The sequence below is a fragment of the Ictidomys tridecemlineatus genome, chromosome 2 (assembly GCF_052094955.1).
Source record: "Ictidomys tridecemlineatus isolate mIctTri1 chromosome 2, mIctTri1.hap1, whole genome shotgun sequence".
NCBI classification, from domain to species: domain Eukaryota; kingdom Metazoa; phylum Chordata; class Mammalia; order Rodentia; family Sciuridae; genus Ictidomys; species Ictidomys tridecemlineatus.
In genome coordinates, this window is record NC_135478.1 from 33,258,022 (window position 1) to 33,282,117 (window position 24,096).

At 38.4% G+C, this 24,096-nt stretch overlaps 1 protein-coding gene across 3 annotated transcripts in view; it reads left to right on the top strand.

The window, feature by feature from the left end:
- Positions 1–24,096, top strand: part of Nek10 (NIMA related kinase 10) — a 207,813-nt gene that overhangs the window by 79,667 nt on the left and 104,050 nt on the right. For all 3 annotated transcript variants that reach the window (XM_005317280.5, XM_040289877.2, XM_040289879.2), the window contains exon 23: positions 2,834–2,909. In XM_005317280.5, coding sequence (XP_005317337.1) covers positions 2,834–2,909 — 76 coding nt within the window. The remainder of the gene's footprint in view (positions 1–2,833; positions 2,910–24,096) is intronic.

Below are 24,096 nucleotides of genomic sequence, written 5' to 3' on the forward strand. Positions count from 1 at the left end.
GAGGGCTGACAGCTGCGGGCTGTGGCGTCCCACGTAGCTGGCCAGTCGTCGTTGATGTTTCCTGTGTCGATTGTTCTATCAAAGGAGAGCTTTAAAAACAAAAATAATCATGATAATCTTTTTCTCATAATATGGTGTATGTGAAATGTTTTCTGTTTTCCTCTTTGAATTCGTGTTACAGCCCATGAATGCTTTTATGACCACAGTTTCTGAAATAAAACATTTTCTTCCACTCCAAGTATGATCACCAATGAGGAAAAAGTAATAGAAATATTTCCTGCTATTACAAAAATCTTCCAAATGGCCAAACAGTATTAGCTTTGGCTCTCTTAAAGGTTACTTCTCAACCATCTGTGTTTTTTTATAGACATCTGTCCATGTTTCTGTCATTATCTAAATTAACTGGAGTAAATAGAATCACCGTAACCATCCTTAGTATTTGCTTCTCTAAATCAATTCACTTTTTATGAAAAATAAGCTCATTTTTAGGTAGTGTTGGGACTCAAAGTATTATTTTAAGCTGGTCAAGGCTTATGTGTGCTAAAATTATAGTGAGCTCCCTAAAAATATTGAAATGCTATCTATTGCATTTCTTCTGTGTAGTGATTGCTTGATTTTAAATCACGATGAACTTTCTCTAATACAGAATAGAGGAAAGGAAAGGTCGTAGTAAGCCACTTTGCTTGTTGAAAATACCTTATATTAATCAGCCTTCTAATATGTCTAATTTTTCACCGGTAGTACTGAACATAGGAGAACCAATTACAGCTACAGATATGCAGGTATAAATATATATATTCAATCATACACATATACGTGCATATACATGCATCAAAAGACAGGTATTTATCATCTGCAGTGATAAGCAATATCAAGTTCTGTCTCGTGGATCTTGCTTATCTAAAACTCATTGTAACATACCAGACAACCCACATCAAAGGGCAGTAGAACTAAATAGACATTTCTGAAAAGAAGACATGCAGATAGGTATATGAAAAGCAGGTATATGAACAAAATATGCCAATAGATATATGAAAAATGCTGAATATCATTAATCATCTGGAGCTTACTATTAAACCCCCAATGAGATGTCACTTCATCTTAGGAGGAATGGCTGTTATCAAAAAGACCAAAAAATGAAAATTCTGAGTAGGATTTGGAGAAAAGGCAGCCCTTCCACCATATTTGTGGGAGTGTGAAGTAGTACAGCCATTATGGGAAACAGTATGGAGGTTTCTCAAAACATTGAAAATAGAACTACCATATGATACAGCGATTCCCTTCCTGAGTACATACCGAAAGGAAAGGAAATCAGTGCACTTGAGATACCGGCACGCCCATGTTTGTTGCAGCACCATTCCCAAGAGCCAAAACATGGAAATGATCCAAGTGTCTATCAGATGATGAATGGATAGAGAACATGGTACACATACAAAATAGAATATTATTCAGCTGTAAAAAGGAATGAAATCCTGTCATCTGTGACACAGCTGGAACTGGAGATCATTGTGTTAAGTTTAACTAGCCAGGCACAAAAAGATGCCATATTATCTCACTCGTAAGTAAAAATGTCAATCTCCTAGTTGTTTAGAGTAGCCTGGTGGTTACCAGAGACAGGGGAGTCAGAAAGGATGGAAGGAGGAGAAAAGGTTGACGAATGGGTACCGTGTTGCAGTGGGAAAAGGAGTAAGAAGTTCTTGTGTACCATTGCAGAGCAGGATGACTGTACAAAACTGTTATGTACCCCATCAACAAGCAAAAAAGAAGATTTTGAATATTTTCACCAAAAAAAGAAGGATAAATGTTTGAGGAGATATGCTTAACTTGATGTCAATATTACACAATACATACAAGTATCAAAACATCACATTACCTCATTCATATACGTAATTTTTAATGTTTTAAGGTAACAGTTAAAATGAATTTAAATTAAAAAAGGAGAGAGAAATGCTAATGACCCTGATTTGATCATGATGAATTATATACATTTATTGAACTGTCACACTGGGCTCCATAAATATGTACAATCATTGTGTCAATTAAAAGTTAAAAAAAAATGAAAATAAACATTTGCCATTTTAAATGAAAAATACACATCAGTTGCTCAATATTATACTGTGTATATCTCTTTAGAATACATGACATTTTCATATATTAAATTATTCAAATGTCACTATTATACTGTTTAGGACTATCCTATACGATGTCAATCCCCATTTTACAGAGAGTGTGACTCGGTACAAATAGAAGCCATTTAATTTCATGAGGTTCAGGCCTACCTTACTTTTCTTTTGACCAGATGCAGTAATGACTCCATATGCCAAAATGTTAGGCGTCATTCAATTTAATTTGAAAATGATAAAGGATAACCTAAAAAGGTAAATCACAAGCTCAACAAGGACATGACCCGGTTTCAGTCCATTTTAGGTTCTTAAAAACTGGCACACCTCGTTATGCCAAAATCCAAAGACAGTATGGTCTAACCTAAAACGTCATGTGCACCCTTCATTGGAACCAGGAGTGGTGTAAAGACCGGCACACGAGGCATTTTGACACCGGGTAATGTGATGATCATTATTATCCAAAGTTCATGTATAAAGACACAAATTGGTGTGAATATACTTGGTGTACAACCAGAGAGATGAAACATTGTGCTCTATATGTGTAATAAGAATTGTAATGCATCCCGCTGTCATATGTAAATTAAAACAAACAAAAAGTCCAGCCTCCTACTGGGAAGTGTGGTAGTGACTGTGCAGAATGTGGAAAGCTAGGGGACAATGTGAATGCTGGAAAAGCCCAGTAACCTATTCCTTTGTTTTGTGAATTGTAGCTGACTTTGGCCTGGCAAAGCAAAAACAAGAAAACAGTAAGCTCACGTCCGTCGTTGGAACTATCCTGTATTCTTGGTAAGGATGATTATCTTCTGGCTCTCTGTAGCATACTTCGCTACCTTGGGCTTTCATTTCTATCCTTGGCTTGCAAAGAAAAGGGAATTTCAGGAAAGGAAGCTAGTAAGTTTTCTTCCTTTACCCAGGTAATACACCCAAAAAGAATCGTGGATCATTCTGCATGTATAAAACAACAGCCGAAAAAGTGATCTTTCTTCTCAGATAGCATTTCTCTGTGCTGACTTCATGCACCTACTTTTACCTTTCCTACCTATAAATACTCAAGGGCAGGGAAAGAGTTTCTGTGTGCTACTATATGTTCTTCTACCTGGGGAAAAAATAGGTATTCAATAAATTTTATTGCCTGCATGAATTAATGATGACATATATACTTAGACATATGTGTACAAAGTACGTTGTGTTTTGGGCAAGTGAATGTTTATATTTTGACAAATTGAGACACTTATAGATCTTAAAAGCACACTTTGAGGATTCGTTTGCAAGCCACTTATATGAAGTGAGACTCTTCTTTTGCTAATCATGTATCGTTTATCTGAATCTGTTGAGATGAGCAAACAGATACAAGAGTCAGTAGAAGAGCCAATTTCAGAGAACTCTTCCTAAATCTGATCCAACAGGTCAATCAGTCAAGACATTTCCGTTTTCTTTATAAGATCTAACCGACTATCGTAAATTGAGTCCTGGTGACAGAACTGAAAATGAATCTTGAAGGAAGTTGGAAATGCCTGGAAACAACAGCCCCATTTTACAAAATCCTTGTAGGACATGGTTATTGAGGCTAATTATACAGGGTGATTTTTCATTTATTTTACTGGAATTTCCTTATATTTTCTTTTTGAAACAAGTCCCATGAGAAGATGCAAAAAGATTGGTAGTAGCCAGGTTAATATTCCTCAAAAACTGTAAGCTTATCCATATACTTAACCTCTTAACCACAAGGAGGCTGACCCATTCATTGCTTGTTGCTAGAAGAATAATATTTTTTGCTTTGTTTTGTTTTTGCTTTGCTTTGAACTTTTTTTCAGAAATAATGAAAATTCTATCACAAAATGTTAACTAATCCTATGTTCCTGGACAGATTCCATTGTTAAAGTCTCAGAACACATAAGATACAAACTTAAATTCAGTTGATCATATTTGGCATAAGCAGATTTTTGTTACCAAGCCTCTGAATTAAGTTCAGAATTGCTAATATGATAGTACCAATTTGTCTTTGTGTGCGTTTGTATCAGAAAATTTATAGAGTGTTTAGGAAGAAATCCGGAGCATGATAACTCTTTTGCTTTCTTATCCCAAAGATGGATTCACAGATTTCCTTTTAATTTTTAAATAAACAAAAGTATTAGTTTTGCTGAGTCTATTAGTATAGAGGACAAGCTATTATATTTCATATAGGTGTTGTGATTGTTTTAATAACGTGTGCAGCGTATCTTATCACTATTCATCCTTCTATGGAGCCCTTTGGTCCTTTAAAATTCCTTTAACATTTTTCTTATTTCGCCTCTTTCCTCTCCCCTCCTCCATTTGTTAGAAACGCTCTGTTTTCTGGGTTTTACTGTGAAGTTGGACTCAGTGCTATTAGAGTTGTCCTGTGTGATGAGTGAGAGGCGCTCTGTTCCCCAATCACAAGTGGGAGCCCTCGGCAGCCACTGGGAAAAGCCTCAGCAGGATCTTATACTGTTGGACATAGGCTGCCCTGGACGTGCCCTGAGATGTGAGTGCAAGGGGACCCAGCAGTGTCAGCAGTACAGTTTCTGAAGTCTTAATGGTTTCAGATTTAGGATGGATCCCAATAAGTTGTTTGGCATGTCTACTTTCTTTTGAATTTTCCATACAGTCATTTTGGGATTTTTTTTCTCTGATTTTTATGAATTGGAAAAAAATCTCACCGTCAGTGGTCAGAGTCTCATGCCTCTGCCTTTTCTCAATTTGTCCCTTTACCCTTTAATTTTTTTTTTTGTAATCCTTCTGAGCTTTTTTGAACCTATAAATATGGATCTGAGATCCAGGGGAACTTCTGTCCCAGGCTGTCCAAGTCGGGTGAACCTGACATTCTCATGTCATTTCGCCCTTTTCCTTTGCTTCTGTTTCGGCAGACGTGGGAGAAGGTTCTTTCCATCAACTCCTGTAGGAAGCTTCTTGGAACATTCTTTATTCTTTTTGCAGCTGCTAGATAACTGGTTTGCAGGCACTTTGCTGGACTGGCTATGCTAGAATAGAAGCTCCCTAAAAAAAAATCTCCTTTTCTTTATCTAATTTGATTCTTTATTAGGCAAGCCTTGGTTATGCTTCTCAAGGAAAAATAATCTCGAGATATGGCCCTGATTTCCATTCCCCTCTCTCTATTTCTTACTCCAACTCCAGAGAACAACAATTGTATTCCATCTTCAACTACATTTTCACAGCAGATTTTAGAGTTTTGGGCTCTGGGAATCATTTCATGCTAGTTCTTTGTGGAATAAAGATTTGGAATTTAATAATCAGGTATGATTTAATAACAAGGAGACTTTTCCTGGAATGGGAATTCTTAAAAATTCTACTGTTCTTTATGAAGTTAGATAATTAGCAGAAAAGCTGGTGAAGCGTTTCCTGGGTCGATCAAACTAAGCCTATAGGTAAACCCAAGCAAGTAGAGACAAAGTGCAGCAATCCCATACCATCTGTAAACTCTCAAGTTCTTAAGGAAGCTATTATGCACTCAGAAATCTTAAATTATACACTCAGAGAATCTTAAATGCTTAAAACACTTCTGTGACTTCTGGTTGTTTATGTAAAGACTAAGTTCTTAGTATGACTGCAGGAATTCATCTCTGCGTGCTCTGGCCCCAGCCGCCGTCTTCTGCTTTACCTCAAACCAGACTTTACTCTGATAATTCCATCTGGGCTCTCTCCGATCACAGCGCCTTTGCACACACAGCTTTCTTTACCTAGAAAATGCTTTTCTCACTTGTCCTGCTTTGAACTTTTACCCATTCTTCAGCTCTCAACCGGAATGTTGCTTTCCTCAGAACCCAATTGACAAGGCACATTTCCCCTGGTCTGTACATTCCCTACACTTTTTCTTCACACAGTTGAATTTTTCATTTATTTTCGTGATGATTTTGTTAACCACCATCCCCAGCACTGAGCCCAGAGTCGGGTACTTCATAGACTCGTGTGAGAAATAGTTGCTTCACAAGTGATGCCATATTCGCATGATTTTGAACAATGCCCCAAATAACGTGCTATAAGGAAAACCGTGATCCTTTTTATTGTATGAACTTTTCCATTGGTTCACGTCCTTCCCCTTCCTGTTCCTTCAGATCTCCAAAATGCTCCTCCCTCGAATGCTCCTCCTCCAGATAGTTGCCAAATCTACTCCTTTACTTCCTTTTGGTCCCTGCTTAAATGTTTTTCCTGACCACCGGCCCCAAATAGCAACCTCTGTTTGCATTCAATTCCTGGATCTTGCTTTAGGTTTCCAAAGCTCTTGCTTCTGTCTGACCTTGTCCTGTACAGAGGGTCCCTGACTTTGGATGGCTTGACTTACAATGTTTTCACTTCACGACGGTGTGAATGTAGCATGCATTCCCTGGAAACTGCACATTAAACATGGATCTTTTCCGGGTCTAATGTGATATGTAAGATACGCCTGAAATGTTGGGCAGTGGCAGTGAGCCACAGCTCTATCAGCCACTCAGTCCCAAAGGTAAACAGCAGAGGCTCTTCCGTACTGTGTGAGTGAGCCGTGACCTTGATAGGTTTGTCATATCAAGCACATCCTCGACTTACAATGTCCTCAACATGCCATGGGCCCATCCTGACGTATCCCAGGGCCCGTTGAGGAGTGCCTGCGTACCTCTTGGTGCATCACAGACTCCGTGGGAACAGGACTTTGGCCTCCTCTGCTCACCACGGTTTCCCCTGGACCCAGAGGCACAGAATGGCAAGTCTTAATATTTTGAATAACTAAGTGAAAATAAGCCATTTTGCATTTTAATAGAATATAAAAAAAATCAGTGTGCGCTTTTATTGGGCTCAAAGGTATTAACTAACATATCTTTGAACTTTCTTTGCTTTTGCCTCACTGAAGGCTGACGTGACTACTTTGAACTTGGGATAGTAAAGTACCTTGACGAGAGGGTCTGTTTTATTGCTTTTTTTCCATTTACTTATTTTATTTTTAAATCTTCTCTAGTTACTGGGACAGTGAATAATGAGATCAAGTAGGATATTATCATTTTTGAAACAATGAGGCATGGGATGATTATTAATTATTGAGAGAAGCATTCTTCTATGACTGATAAATTGGCCCGGAGGGAAATTGCAAGAGAGGAATTTTAAAAATAAGAGCATAATAGGAATAAAAATATAGTATTGATAGATATAGGTTGGTAGGTTGTTCCAAAGAGGACAAAGTCTGGAATCACACTGCCCGGGTTTAAATTCTAGGTCCGCTGTTGGGAGTTACAAATGACAGAACTCTGTGCCTCAGTTTCCCCACCTGCAACCTGGGTATAATAAAAGCATTCCACTCCTAGATTATTATGAGCGTAAGTGAGGTGATGCATATTAGGTACGGGGCTGGCATATGGTAAGCATTCCCTGATAAGAGTGATTGTCATGTGCTGTTGGTTTAACATCTGAAAGGATAGTACCCCTTTGAATGTATAGATTGCATGGTGCTTCAGAATCAGGTTTGTGGCTTAATAGGTACAGTAGAGAAGAATTCATTATGCTCTGGTTATTTCTAGATCCTTTTCTTTCCCAGTCTCTCTTTTGGGTTCCTGGGTCACTGATTTGTTTATGGTAGGAAGAGAGTTTTTTTCTAGCAGCTAGGCCCAAGCAGCCGAGAACTATAAAAGGTAAGGGAGATGCTCCTGGCATGCAAAGACAGGAGGCCTACAGGCTCTGAAGTTTCGATAATGGTGCTTTGAGCAAGTGGGTAGGTGGGTGCTTTTGCCTGTTAATGCCTCTGTTATGGTTTCTCTGTGGCCTGGCAGGATAAGATTTGGGTCCCCCGCAGCATCCCCAGTCTCTTGCAGAAGGCACACACACAACATGCAGTTGTTCTATCATCTGCTAAGGTTAGATAGGAGGGAATTTTGAGTGAACTCAGGATTTAATTGTACAAATTGAATTCTAAATACATCTTAAAGACTCTGTGGAATAGGTCACATACGCTCATGAATTTAAATAGATGCTGCTAAATAGAAACTACTAGACAGCATATATTAAGGCAGTCCCACCACACCATGTCTAGCCTTATGTTGTTAACCACACAGTTTTGCTTATTTTCATTTGTCAAACAACTTACAGAAAGCTTGCTAAGTGAGAGGCACTGATAAGTACACTTACTGGTCATTTAATCCTCAGAGCTCCCTGTAAGATAGATGTGGCCATTAAGTCACCTTAAGGGAGGTTAAGTAATCTTATCCAACACCACATAGCTAGTAAGTGGAAGAGGCTGGATTCATAACTATTCGACCTGATTCCACAGTGTGTGCTCTACCCACTGGACTAGACTGTCTGCTAATTGGTGGACTCATCTCATGTGTCAAGAATTAAAACTAACAGGTGTGTTCTTTGCGATTTGGGGATTTGTTCTTTAGAAAGTATATATTCCAGGTAGCCTTCACCAATACATTTCTTTCCTCCCAAATTTTACTTTTATTCAACTAAAAATCTTTTTTAAAAAAAATTTAAATTTTTATTGGTTGTTCAAAACATTACAAAGCTCTTGACATATCATATTTCATACATTTGATTCAAGTGGGTTATGAACTCCGATTTTTACCCTGTATTCAGATTGCAGAATCACATCGGTTACACATCCACATTTTTACATATTGCCATACTAGTGACTGTTGTATTCTGCTATCTTTCCTATCCTCTACTATCCCCCCTCCCTTCCCCTCCCTTCCCCTCCCATCTTCTCTCTCTACCCCATCTACTGTAATTCATTTCTCTCCCTTGATTTTTTTCCCTTTCCCCTCACATCCTCTTATATGTAATTTTGTATATCCCTGAGGGTCTCCTTCAATTTCCATGCAATTTCCCTTCTCTCTCCCTTTCCCTCCCACCTCTCATCCCTGTTTAATGTTAATCTTTTCCTCATGCTCTTCCTCCCTGCTCTGTTTTTAGTTGCTCTCCTTATATCAAAGAAGACATTTGGCATTTTTTTTAGTTGCTCTCCTTATATCAAAGAAGACATTTGGCTTCACTTAGCATAATCTGCTCTAATACCATCCATTTCCCTGCAAATTCCATGATTTTGTCATTTTTTAGTGCCGAGTAATACTCCATTGTGTATAAATGCCACATTTTTTTAATCCATTCATCTATTGAAGGGCATCTAAGTTGGTTCCACAGTCTAGCTATTGTGAATTGTGCTGCTATGAACATAGATGTAGCAGTATCCCTATAGTACACTCTTTTAAGGTCTTCAGGGAATAGTCTGAGAAGGGCAATAGCTGGGTCAAATGGTGGTTCCATTCCCAGCTTTCCCAGGAATCTCCATACTGCTTTCCAAATTGGCCGCACCAATTTGCATTCCCACCAGCAATGTACAAGTGTACCCTTTTCCCCACATCCTAGCAAGCACTTGTTGTTTGACTTCATAGTGGCTGCCAATCTTACTGGAGTGAGATGGTATCTTAGGGTGGTTTTGATTTGCATGTCTCTGACTGCTAGAGATTGTGACCATTTTTCATGTACTTGTTGATTGATTGTATGTCCTCCTTTGAGAAGTGTCTGTTCAGATCCTTGGCCCATTTGTTGATTGGGTTATTTGTTATCTTATGGTCTAATTTTTTGAGTTCTTTGTATACTCTGGATATTAGGGATCTATCTGAAGTGTGTGGAGTAAAGATTTGTTCCCAGGATGTAGGCTCCCTATTTACCTCTCTTATTGTTTCTCTTGCTGAGAAAAAAACTTTTTAGTTTGAGTAAGTTCCATTTGTTGATTCTTGTTATTAACTCTTGTGCTATGGGTATCCTATTAAAGAATTTGGAGCCTGACCCCACAATATGTAGATCGGAGCCAACTTTTTCTTCTATCAGAGGCAGCATCTCTGATTTGATATCAAGCTCTTTGATCCATTTTGAGTTAACTTTTGAGCATGGTGAGAGGAGGGGATTCAGTTTCATTTTGTTGCATATGGATTTCCAGTTTTCCCAGCACCATTTGTTGAAGATGCTATCCTTCCTCCATTGCATGCTTTTAGCCACTTTATCAAATATAAGGTAGTTGTAACTTTGTGGATTAGTCTCTGTGTCCTCTATTCTGTACCAGTGGTCCACCCGCCTGTTTTGGTACCAGTACCATGCTGTTTTTGTTACTATTGCTCTGTAGTTTGAAATCTGGTATTGCTATACCGCCTGATTCACACTTCCTGCTTAGAATTGCTTTTGCTATTCTGGGTCTTTTATTTTTCCATATGAATTTAATGATTGCTTTATCTATTTCTACAAGAAATGCCATTGGGATTTTGATTGGCATTGCATTGAACCTATAGAGAACTTTTGGTAATATCGCCATTTTGATAATGTTAGTTCTGCCTATCCATGAACAGGGTATATTTTTCCATCTTCTAAGATCTTCTATTTCTCTCTTTAGGGTTCTGTAATTTTCATTGTATAAATCTTTCACCTCTTTTGTTAGGTTGATTCCCAAGTATTTTATTTTTTGGGGGGATATTGTGAATGGAGTAGTTGTCCTCATTTCCGTTTCAGAAGATTTGTTGCTGATATACAGGAATGCCTTTGATTTATGCGTGTTGATTTTATATCCTGCCACTTTGCTGAATTCATTTATTAGCTCTAATAGTTTCTTTGTAGACCCTTTTGTGTCTTCTAGGTATAGGATCATATCATCTGCAAATAGTGATAATTTAAGTTCTTCTTTTCCTATCTTAATGCCTTTATTTTCTTTTGTCTGTCTAATTGCTCTGGCCAGTATTTCGAGAACTATATTGAATATAGGTGAGAGAGGGCATCCCTGTCTTGTTCCAGATTTTAGAGGGAATACCTTCAGTTTTTCTCCTTTCAGAATGATGCTAGCCTGAGGCTTAGCATATATAGCTTTTACAATGTTGAAGTAAGTTCCTGTTATTCCTAGTTTTTCTAGTGTTTTGAACATAAAAGGATGCTGTACTTTGTTGAATGCTTTTTCTGTGTCTATCGAGATGATCATATGGTTCTATCTTTAAGTCTATTGATGTGGTGAATAATGTTTATTGATTTCCATATATTGAACCAGACTTGCATCCCAGGGATGAATCCTACTTGATCATAGTGTAAGATCTTTTTGATATGTTTTTGTATCTGATTTGCCAGATTTTATTGAGGATTTTTGCATCTAAATTCATTAGGGATATTGGTCTGTAGTTTTCTTTCTTTGAGGTGTCTTTATCTGGTTTGGGAGTCAGGGTGATATTGGCCTCATAGAATGAATTTGGAAGTTCTCCCTCTTTTCTATCTCCTAAAATAGATTGTAGAGTATTGGTATTAGTTCTTCTTTAAAGTTCTTGTAAAACTCTGCTGTATATCCATCCGGTCCTGGGCTTTTCTTGGTTGGTAGTCTTTTGATGGCTTCTTTTATTTCCTCACTTGAAATTGGTCTGTTTAGGTTGTTTATATCAACCTGACTCAATCTGGGTAGTTCATATGTCTTAAGGAATTTATCGATGCCTTCACTATCTTCTATTTTATTAGAGTATAGGGTTTCAAAATAATTTCTAATTATCTTCTGTATTTCTGAATTGTCTGTTGTGATGTTGCCTTTTTCATCCGGTAAGCTAGTAATTTGGGTTCTCTCTCTTCTTCTTTTTGTTAGAGTGGCTAGTGGTCTATCAATCTTATTTATTTTTTCAAAGAACCAACGTTTAGTTTTGTCAATTTTTTCGATTGTTTCTTTTGTTTCGATTTCATTGATTTTAGCTCTAATTTTAATTATTTCTTGCCTTCTACTGTATTTGCTGCTGATTTTTCTTCTTTTTCTAAGGCTTCGAGGTGTAGTGTGAGGTCATTTATTTGTTGGCTTTTTCTTCTTTTAAGGAATAAACTCCATGAAATGAATTTTCCTCTTAGTATTGCTTTCATAGTGTCCCAGAGATTTCGATATGTTGTGTCTGAGTTTTCGTTTACCTCTAAGAATTTTTTAATTTCCTTTTTGATGTCTTCTGTAACCCTTTGTTCATTCAGTAGCATATTGTTTAATTTCCATGTGATGTAGGATTTTTCCTTTCTCATTTTATTATTGATATCCAATTTCATTCCATTATGATCAGATAAAATGCATGGTAGTATCTCAACTCCTTTGTAATTGCTAAGATTTGCCCTGTGACATAATATATGGTCTATTTTTGAGAAGGATCCATGTGCTGCTGAGAAGAAAGTGTATCCGCTTGATGTTGGGTGGTATATTCTGTATATATCAATGAAGTCTAAGTTATTAATTGTATTATTGAGCTCTATGGTTTCTTTATTCAACTTTTGTTTGGAAGATCTGTCCAGTGGTGAGAGAGGTGTGTTAAAATCTCCAATGATTATTGTGTTGTGGTCTATTTGACTCTTGAACTTGAGAAGAGTTTGTTTGATGAACGTAGCTGCACCATTGTTTGGGGCATATATATTAATGATCATCAAGTCTTGTTGGTGTATGGTTTCCTTGAGCAGTATGTAGTGTCCTTGTTTATCCCTTTTGATTAACTTTGGCTTGAAGTCTATTTTATTTGATACAAGTTTGGACACCTCTGCTTGCTTCTGGGGTCCGTATGAGTGATATGATTTTTCCCAACCTTTCACCTTCAGTCTGTGTATGTCTTTTCCTATCAGATGAGTCTCCTGTAGGCAGCATATTGTTGGATCTTTTTTTTTTTAATCCATTCTACTAGCCTATGTCTTTTGATTGGTGCATTTAAGCCATTAACATTTAGGGTTACTATTGAGATATGGTTTGTATTTCCAGCCATATTTGATTATGTATGTTACTTAACATGATTTGTTTTTCCTCTATGATTAGTTTTTCCTTTACTTTACTACCTCCCACTGTTGGTTTGCATTGTTATTTTTCATTTCCTCTTCCTGTAATGTTTTGCCAAGGATGCTTTGAAGAGCTGGTTTTCTAGCTGCAAATTCTTTTAACTTTTGTTTATTGTGTAAGATTTTGATTTCATCTTCAATCCTGAAGCTTAATTTCACTGGATAGATGATTCTTGGTTGGAACCTTTTTTCTTCTTTTATTTAAAATTTTCCTAATTTTCATGCTTTTCTCATTGTTCAACACTTTTTTTATTGTTTTTTTTTTTTTTTTTTTTTTTGGTACTGGGGATTAAACCCAGAAGTGCTTAATCCTGAGACACATCCCCAGCTCTTTTTAAAATACTTTTATTTAGAGGCAGGGTCTCACTGAGTTGCTTAGGGACTCACTGGGTTGCTGAGGCTGTAATCCTCCTACCTCAGCCTCCCAAACCACTGGGATTATAGGCATGTACCACCGTGCCTGGCTTGTCCTACACTTTTAAAAGTTCTTAGATAAGCTTTGACTACTAGTAACAGTCTTGATGATGACCAGAGTCACTTTTTAAATTTTTTTTTTAAAGAGAGAGTGAGAGAGGAGAGAGAGAGAGAGAGAGAGAGAGAGAGAATTTTTAATATTTATTTTTCAGTTATCGGCAGACACAACATCTTTGTTGGTATGTGGTGCTGAGGATCGAACCCGGGCCGCACGCATGCCAGGCGAGCGCGCTACCACTTGAGCCACATCCCCAGCTCCACTTTTTAAATTTAATAAGGGAAGTTATAGAGTTTCTAGAAAAGGAGGGGCTATAGCTGTGGCTCAGTGGCAGAGTGCTTGCCTAGCACATGTGAGGCCCTGGGTTTGCTCTTTAGCACAGCATACAAAAAAAATAAATAAAATAAAGTCATGCCATCCATTTACAAGTCCAAAAAAAATTTAAAAAAAAGAAAATAAAAAAAATCAAGTTAAGAACATTTATAGTATAATTCTAGGTGTTTTAGTGCCTCTGAGCATATTGACACCACAGAAAGTATATGAATGGCAATCATCTTACAGAATATAGTTCACTCTCATTTTCATTTTGTGCATCCCCAACAATGCTGATCTCTGGTGTTAGCTCAGACTAAAAGTCTGGATAAAGATGTATCCTGCCACATGCCTTATGGATTTTTTCAGTCTGATTTGTTCTTTGCTGCTTAGCAGCATGAAAAGCAAGGACAGGGGCTCTTTGATGATGGATTCTGTCAGTAGAGGCCTTTGCTTCTTTTTATCGACTAGTAATTCAAAATCACTTACCTTCAGTTTCTACATCTTATTTTCCTTTCCTTTTCATGTCTTTATTTATTTTTTAAGTAAACCTGAGTCTGTAAATATTGGATGTCCTTCTTCATATTTTTTTATTTCTCTATTTTGCATTTCAAATGTGGATATGTTGGTTGATGATCCATTCACTATGTCAGCAATTTCACATTCCCCACTGGAAAGGGCTGTGAAAGGGAACACAGTGTCTTCTGCTAGCATGATTTTCTGGGGGTGGTGGTATTGGGTCAAAAGTAGTGTCCTCATGAATTATTAATTTATTGAATAATTAAGAAATTAGGAGAATTATTTGACGAATGGGGGAGATATACATTTTGGTTATCTATTGCAGTGTAACCATTCACCCCGAAACTTGCAGAACAACAGCAGTTTGTGTGGGTTTGCTATGCATTTCTGTTGGCTTCCCCTTGGGCAGGCTGATTCAGACACACGGAGCTGAATGGCTGGCTCAGCTGTCAGGTCCAAGATGTCCTCCTAATCAGGCCGGTGGTGTTGATGCATTGGTAGGTCTCCCTTGGTTCTGCATCTCCTCCAGGTGGCCTTCATTGGCGTGACAGTGTCAGAGCCGAATTCCAAGATGACAGAATGGGAGCCCAAGGCCTCTAAAGGGCTCTCCTTGGATGTAACTCCCTCCTGCTGCAGTCTCTTGTTCAAAACAAGTTAAGGCCAACCCAGTTCAAGAGATGGAGCAATAGTCAGCAGAAAAGCTGACTTTGTGGGTCAGGTGAGAGCTGATCTGTAGCTCCTGGGTCAGCAGGGAGCAATGCTCTGTAGCACATGTGCAGGATCAAGTGATCATGCCCCGTGTGTGGCGTGGCATGCAGTGGGAGTCCAGCTGCCATGTCACCAAAGAGTTTGAAGATGAAGAGGGTGGGATGAGTGAATATAGGCACTGCATGAGCTGGAGGCTTTTCTTGGGTTCAGGCTGTGAAGGGGCTCTGGTTTCTGTGTTGAGAGGGAGTCACCAGCTGAGGCTTCAGGTTATATGGAGAGAGTGGTCTGGGCCTGTGGCTGGAGCATGCTGTACCCCGTGTCTGTACTGCCCACCATTGGGGCCCATGCCAAAAACTGCAGGAAGCCTTTCCTCCTTGAGGGCCTCACTAGCACCATCTACAGAGAAACCTTAGCATCACACTCACTTTAGAGAAGGATTCCATTGTTTCTTGAAGGTTGTGTTGGGAGCTAAGAGGCAATCAACTGATAAGTGATACATTAAGTCACTTCAGATTTGACCATGCATGCCCCTGGAGTGGAATAGGGCCGCAGCACTGCTGTGGTGCCTTGGAGGCCTTTGTGTCCTCTGAACAATGTCGCCCCACCCCAATGCCTCCAGCACTGGTCCATCTCCAGAGTGTCTTTTGAATGGTAAAAATCAAATCTTTCTCCTGTTCAATTCTGAACAGACTCAATATATTTAGGGAAGAATAGGAGCTATGGTTTGGCTGGGGCGAGATTTATGGTGTGATGGTGGGAGACCAGGAATTTTCCTCTTGGCACTGTGGAGCCACTGGGCATCTCTCAGCCTGACAGTCACTTAATAGAAGGGCCGCTTTTCAGAAGACCTGCAAAATGAGACTGGAGAAAGGGAAGGAAAAGAGAGATGTGTGTGTTCATCATTTTGCCTGTTCCTTAAGAAGCCTGCTCTTGTTAGGAAAAAAATGACTCAGTCCTTCCCTATGATGAAAATTCAGTTTAGTTCAGAGAGAGAGAGAGAGAGAGAGAGAGAGAGAGAGAGAGAGAGAATGAAACAGTCAAGCATTTGAAGGATGAAGGGTTAGAAAATATCATGATGCTTATAATACGGATCCATCGGGTTCATAATGAAAGTCCCACCCAGACACCCAGGATAACACAGAAGGTCATGGGCAGAACAAGGACCTGTGTGCTGGAGAACTCACAGAAGAGATGAGAGAAAGGGTGGGATGGGTGCTATGCTTTTCTGTGTGATAACTGTGCCATATCTGATGTATTACATAAGGATTGTGCAAAGGGACATGGTTTTCTTCAGATGCAGAGGTCGTGCCAGTGTGTGCTGAGAAGTGGGTCTGACTGAGTGAAAAGGTAACAGGAGATCAGAGGAGAAGAAAATAGCAGCATAAGGAAGGAAAATAGAACGGAAAGAGTGGGGAGTCAGCTAAGCTAGAAAACAGGGAGATATGAAGACAGGGAAACATGAGAGGTAAAGGAATTACAAGAAATATTTTAGTTATTTTGTGGGGCTGCATTTAGCTCATCTTATTCCAAATGAGCTTACCAATTATATATCCTTTTACATCAATGTATCTCCTACTTATTGAGCTAATATTGGAATTCTATATTATTATTAATTTAAAAATTTAAATTTATTTTAATCTTAGCATTTCAGACTGTCCATAATACTGGAATCAGTAGCACAACCAATAGCAGAAAACTTTTTTTTTTTTTGAAATATCAGAATTGTTCTCTCTAATAGCCTTTAAAATTGATCCTATTCTGTATGTTGGGCATTTTCTTAACGATGCGCTTTGGTATAGATCTGTTGTAATTTTGTATATCTGGAGTGCTGTAAGCCTCCTGTATTTGATTTTCCATTTCATTACTAGGGTTTGGGAAATTTTCTGATATTATTTCATTGAAAAGACTGTACACTCCTTTGGTTTGAATCTCCAGGTCTTCATCCATCCCAGTGAATCTCAGATTTGGTCTTTTCATGTTATCCCCTATTTCTTGAAAGTTCTGTTCTCGTCCTCTTATCATCTTTTCTCCATGGCCAACTTTATTTTCCATATTACATATTTCATCTTTGTTTCCTGAAACCCTTCCCAGTGGTCTAGTCTGCTGGTGATGCTTTCCATTGAGTTTTAATTTGTTTTATTGATTCCTTTATTTTGAGAATTTCCAATTGATTTTTCTTTGGGATTTTTATCTACTTATTGAAATAGTCTTTCACTTCATGGATTTTCTCTCTGATTTCCATCCTTACATTGTAATTTTTACCTCACAGATCAGCTTAACTCTGAACTTTCTGAATTCCTTCTCTGATATCTCCTCCACTGGGATATCATTGGATTCTGTTATTTGAGGTATTTTGATTTGTTTGGGATGGTTTGTTCCCTTGCTTTTTCATGTTGTTTGTAGAGACATACAAGACATACCCATTTATCAGTAAGAATCTGAGGTGGCAGAGCTTCGATCCTGTGAATTTATAGTGTTCCTGAAGATTTCAGTACCTCATGTTTTAGGGGGAGACTAATAACAACAACCACCAATGCAATCCATATTCAGCCCTACACTGAGTACTTAGTTCCTATTTTGGCATTCACACTGTTAATTGGCACTATAAACAGAAATGGTATGATAGGCAGTTGCCAATAGTAGAAGTATTATGTTTATAAAAGAGTTTGCCATTTCAAAAAGGTGAAAAGGGAGAATGCAGAGGAGATGTAGGAGTAATAATTCAGAGGGAGGAGGAGAGAGAGTGTGTTAGTAAAGAGTTAAAGGAAGAGTGAAAGAGAGAACAATAGAATTTGGCTGTTCACAAAAGGAAAGAGGGGAAGAGAATCAAGGGAAATGACAGGAGAAAAACAATATAGAACAACAACAGCAAAAATATAAACCAAAACCAAGTTATTCTAATCAATGACACCAGTCCTCAAAAGACAGAGTCAAGAAAATAACTATCTTCCAGAAATGCTAGAAATAAGAAGAATGAGTCAAATATGTATATTTACAAATGTCTACGGACCATTCAGCACATAAAAGTTTTTTTTTTTTTTTAAAGGCTCTTGATGGAAGATTAAGGAATTGTTTTGGTTTCGATGGTCAAAAAAATTGTCTATAATGTTATATGTTAGTTGTCAGTTCCCAATTATCTTTCTTTACGATTTTTACCGAGTATGTATTGTGTGTAAGAATAGGAGTCAGGGGGATGTCAGTTCCTTCTTTTTGTGGGGCTAGTCAGGTTGTGTGTTCTCAGCAGCATGAGGTGGGGCAGGTTGGAGGGTAAGGTGTCATCACTGTAGAGTTCTGTGATAGGGGTTCCTAGAGGCAGAGCTCTCCTAGAGGCTGGGTTTGGGTCTGGCTAGACTCCTGGTGTTTTGTGGAATGATGTTTCCTCGAACCTTTTAAATCACCACATCTCCAGAGCACATCTGCTTCCAGTCTGCTCTGGGCATCTGTACAGCTTGAATCTCCCCTGGATTTCGCTTGAGCAACAGAAGACTCTGTCCTTTGCTCTTCTCTGTCCGCATATCTCGGTCACCTGAGCTCAGTCCCATAGTGCACATTCATTCCTCCCCAACCCAAATCAAGTCCCTGGACATCCCCTGCTGGTCCTGCGAACCATGAGATTTAAAATGTGAGAGACACACAGGACCTCTCTGGTCTGATTGTCTCCGGTCCCCTGGGTGCAACACTTACTACGCCTGAATGTCACCTGCTTTTCTAATCACATTCTGGGTAGTACCGTGGGCCTCTGCTGGGTACAGGCTCCCAAACCCAGCTGGAATTACCCAAGTCTGGGTGCCTGGCTTTGCACCCACACCTGCCGGCTGCCACAGCACAGCGGGAAAAGGAGGAGGCTGTTCCTGGTCTTCCAAGGAAGGTCCTGGGAAACACAGCATCCCTCTCACATGAAAATAGAGTTTGGCTCACCCACAGACTCAGTCAATGTGCGTGATCACCTCGTCTCCATGATCACCTCCTCTCCATGATCACCTCCTCTCCACTTTAATATGCATGTCAGTTCCCTCCAAGATTATCATTATTCTCTGCTTCTCACTATTACTATTACTATTATTACTATTACTTTTTGTTTCTCACCTGCCCACAGTGGATCTGCATGGGCAGCCGAAGGGGCTGATGATGGGTTTTTCTTTTTTTTTTTCTTTTCTTTTTTAATTTGATTCTATCCAAACTTCTGAGTCCCTAGGCCATTCTGAGAGGCAAGAATTAAATCACAGTAGGATTTCTCTTTGTTTACCGGTCTCAAAGAGAAGTCGTTTGCCCACTTTTCCACTTTTCTGGTCCTAGGCCCCGGAGCCACTGAGAAAATAACCTTCTCTCCTCCACCATCTCGACCCCCTTTAGCGTTGTTATGAATTCTTTTTTGAAGTTCTAGTCGAACTTGGTGGAGAATCCAGTTGGTCCTGGGCTTTGTCTTTGTTGGAAGGTTTTCGATAACACATTTGATTTCATTACTTGATATTGACCTGTTAAAGTTTTCTATATTCTCACGGTTCGATTTGAGTAGATCATATATCTCTAGGAATCTGTCAATATCTTAAAGATTTTTTAGCTTTAGAGACAAAATTTTAAAAATACTTTCTGACGATCCTGTAGATTTCAGTAGTGCTGTGGTGATATTTTCTTTTACATCTTGAAATTTGTTAATTTGAGTGTTTTCTCTTTTTCTTTTGGTTTGTTTGATTAAGGGTTTGTCGATCTTGTTTATCCTTTCAAAAAACCAACGCTTAGTTTCTTTGATCTTTTCTACTGCTTTTTAAAAAAATTCTCAATTTAATTGGTTTTCGGTCTGATTTTAATTATTTTCTATCTTCTACTGATTTTGATATTGGCTTGTTCTTTTTCTAGGGTCTTGAGACATTATGTTAGATTATTTATTTGGTATTTTTCTGTTCTTTTGATGTATGAACTCAATGCTATACATTTTTCTCTTATAACTACCTTCATACTGTCCCAGAGATTTTGATAGTTATTTCAATTTTTCACTTACTTCTAATGATTCTTTTTAAAATTTCTCCCCTGACTTCTCTTGCTATGCATTCCTCATTCAAAAGCGTATTATTTAATCTCCAGGTCTTGGAGTGGTTTCTATTTTTTATCTTATCAATTATTTCTGATTTCATTCTATTATGATCTAATAGAAGGCAAGGTATTAGCTCCAATTTTTTTTTATTTGCTGACATTTCCTTTGTGACCTAAAATATGGTCTATTTTAGAAAATGTTTCATGTGCTGCTGTGAAGAAGGTGAGTTCAGTTGTGCATGGATGAAATAGACTATAGATGTCTATTAGGTCCTTATTATTAGTTGTAGTTTCTAGTTGTGTAGAATCTCAGTTTATGTCTGAATGATCTATCCAGTGGTGAGAGAGGTGTGTTAAAGTCACCCAGAATCATTGCCTTGCCGTCTAATTCTTAATTTTGAGAAGGGTTTTTTTTTTTTTTAATGTACGTAGATACACCATTGTTTGGGGCAAAAATGTTTACAATCATTATATCATGTTGTTGTATGATTCCCTTACGGAGTACAAAGTGACCTTCTTTGTCTCTTCAGATTAATTTTGGCTTGAAGTCCACTTTATCTGATATGAGAACAGCTACCCCTGCTTATTTACAAGTATCATTTGAATGGTATGTCTTTTCCCATCCATTCACCTTCAGTCTGTGGATGTCTTTGCCTCTAAGGTGAGGTGACTTCATATTTCGAGAAAGGCATCTGTGTAATTATCTCTACTGTAACTGAGAGATTGTATTATCCTTGTTTGTGAAACCACCATAATTACTTCGTTACTTGAATTTTGAAAGCTGGTGGCATTTGGCTTGAATACAAATTTTTAAAATGAATGATGTCACTCTCTAATGCTAGTTCTGTTTATCCTAAAAATCTATCATCAAAGACAAGCAAGTGGCAGTTGATGTATAATGAGAAATTCTGAGTCTGTTGGATCTTAATTTAATTTGTGTTTTTACCTCAAAGTAGGCTGTGCCTGATAATCATTTGATGGCTGGAGTATAATCACTGGGTGAATGTAACCTATTTGTTTAATTGCCCTAACTCCTCACTGTACTTACAGTTAATTGGTTCCCATTTAGGTCTGCTTAATAGAGACCATAAAGCTGTAGGATCAGAGAATCCTGAAAATGAAAATTGAGTCTTTTCTTGAGGCCAAGACCTAACAAGTGCTCATCTGTTTCATTTTTCACAGTCTTCATGACAGGTTAAGGAGAAGAAGTCTCTGAGGAAGGAGATTTATAAATTCTTTTTTACTGTTTTGGGCCCATGATTGTTTTTATAGCCAGGAAGAAAAACAACAACAAAAACAACATCCACTACAAAGCATTCTTTTGTCTAATTGAAACTCTTCTTTTATGACTTGGAATTCCTTTTTGGATTTTAGTGGCTGCACAAAGATGCTGGTCACTATCCAATATTGAAATTCTGAAAGATAATATTTTAAGTTTTTTCTTCTAAGTTTCTTTCCCCATTCTTCATAGTTCATCTAACCCTTTAATTCAGACTTCTAGATATTGCAGAAGAAAATCTCATCTGCAACCTTCTATCTTGGGAAAGTCATGGCAATTTATCTGGTGAGGAGGAATACAAGTCCCTTTTCAAAAAAAATGATTTCAATGCTGCATTTTTAAACTTAAACATACTTATTTACCTCAAAACTGACCCAGGAGCATACCTGCAGTATTTTTTTTTTAAGTTGCAAAAATGTATATTTATAATTGGCCAGCTGGACTTTGTTTAGATGACTCCAGTGTTTTGGCAGTGTCCAAAATATCTTAATCAGGAGATAGTCAAACATATATGCCTTCTCTCCATCAGGCCTGATCAGGGTGTTGACCTTGGCCATAGCAATGCCATACAGCTTCTGTTGTAGCGTGTTTGCATTGGGGTTTGTTGGCTTTGGCATCCACACTGAGCACAAGTGTGGTGGTGTTGTTAGTCTTCACGGCTGACTCAGTAGTCAGGGGGCATTTGGTGATGGCATAGTGGCCAAGCCTGTTTCTCCTGGAGGCGCTCGCTCCTCTGAGAATGTTTGGGTTGCCTCTGGAACAGCAGCATCTTGGGCCGAAGAAGAGAGGTGAATGTGCAGATCTTCTTTTGGTGGCTGTGGTCGCCCTTTAAACTCCGAAGCCTTTGTTTCAGCTTCAGCTTTGGAATGGGTACAAACTTGCTTCTTCACATTTGGTGCCATTTTGGTGAAAAGGGCATTTCCTCAATATTGAGTGGAAAGAGAGATTACCAGGAGTATGTATTTTTATGATCCTATAAAAACAGAAAAACTTGAAAATCTTACCAAATCCAGCATGCATCATGGACTAAAAGGGAGCTAGAAATCAAGGAACCACAGTTATAGTTAAGCAAACAGAAACCCAGAATTCCAAATCTGAAAAAGTTCATAACTTGTTGACTGAAGTGGCTTGTATTATTTCCTTCTTACAAAAGCAGTATGGTTCTCAGTGCAGAAAATAAGGAAAAGCGTTCCATTTAGGAGCTCTCAGAATTCTACTAACCCAAAAGGGGGTGGAAACAAAATACACAGAAAATAGAAATAGCTTGGTGCCCCAATTTCAAATCTTTTTCTAGGCACGCGCGCGTTCGCGCACACACACACACACACAAACACACACACACACACTGATGTTAACCAGAGCTTTCCCATAGCTTCAGTTTTAATGTTTGTATTATGTTCTATTATCTGGATAAATAATAATTTATTCAATCAGTACGCTTTTTTAGACGTTCACATCTTTTCAAGCGTTTCCCTAGTTCACATAACATACGGCATGAATCATTGGCTAAAAATAAATCAGAAATAAAAAGACGAAGTCCTTTGTGGCATAGTAACTTTTAGCACAGCATCCTCTCTTACCACCACAAATAAAAGCCCAAGATTATACTCATCTGAGAACTTATAAATAAAAAAAATATTTTTGGCCTTATTATTTCAGATATTTCTGCTGTGTACTGTGCAGTAATCTTCTCTTGACCAAACCGAAGAAGGTCTGTGTGTGGGGAAGGCCTGTTGCATTGTTGGTGACACGTTCCCTACTTGTTTAATATTCTGTATCACGGCGGGTTACAGGAGGATGGCTTCATGATTTGACACCCTCTGGTTTTTGATGTGGAACATATTGTTTCCACTCAGCTCCTACCTCTCAGAGCCTGTCCTGTATGAGGCCTCTTTATCCAGCTGCCAGGAATGGCCAAGAAGAGGGGGTCATGGTGGAAGAAAGCAGGAAGTGCTCATTACCAGGGAGAAGATGCCAGCCTCTGGCTAGCACTATTTGCTGGGATTGTTTTAGACGACTGAGAAAATGAAGCCAGAGTGTTTCTCCATGACATGGGATGATAGCAGGAGGGCCTGGAAAAGAATGAAATCTGAGCAAACAGAGGGAAAGCGGGAATTCCACATGCATAGAGAGGCACCCTTCCTAGTCACCATGAGGACATGAAATCAATTCCAGATGCATAGGGAGGCACCCTTCCTAGTCACCATGAGGACATGAAATCAGTGAGAGATGTAAGAAGTAGAGTTTGGTTTAATTTTTTTTTTAAATAGCAACCACATAGGTAGTTACTCGGGTAGCAAAGATTCAAATTTGGATTTGTTTGACACTAAAGCAGAAAGAAAAAGATAAATAAGTTTTTTATTTTTTATTTTTTTTTTGTGATAGCAAAACAATTACCATTCTGTGGAAAATCCAGTTTCTGGGGATAGTCATCAGTGATCAAGTTCTAATTTTCTCAGAGAAATCTCTCACTTGACCATTAAAATGATAATAGCCAGTTTGAAGTTTTGTGGCCTTATTTGTGTTGATGTTTGAGTTTAAAGTAGATCTGTCTTGACCTGAATGCAAAGTTTTGACTGATAGTTTAGGGTTTGTTCACTCCACTATTGTATCACTCAAGAGTATCCAAGGGCTACTGGTCAAGTAGCCTGCCCATGGGACTTCTCAGATCGGCAAGGTCCTTCCTCCCAACCCAGTTATATATAATTAGAAAACGATTTTCATTGTTCCGTATGCATGTTCCAGTCATATGAGTAAGATAATCTTTCCTTGGTTATAGGCATCATTGCTATCTAGTGCTACTGAATTTCAAGTTTTGTGCAACTGAATTAATGTCACAT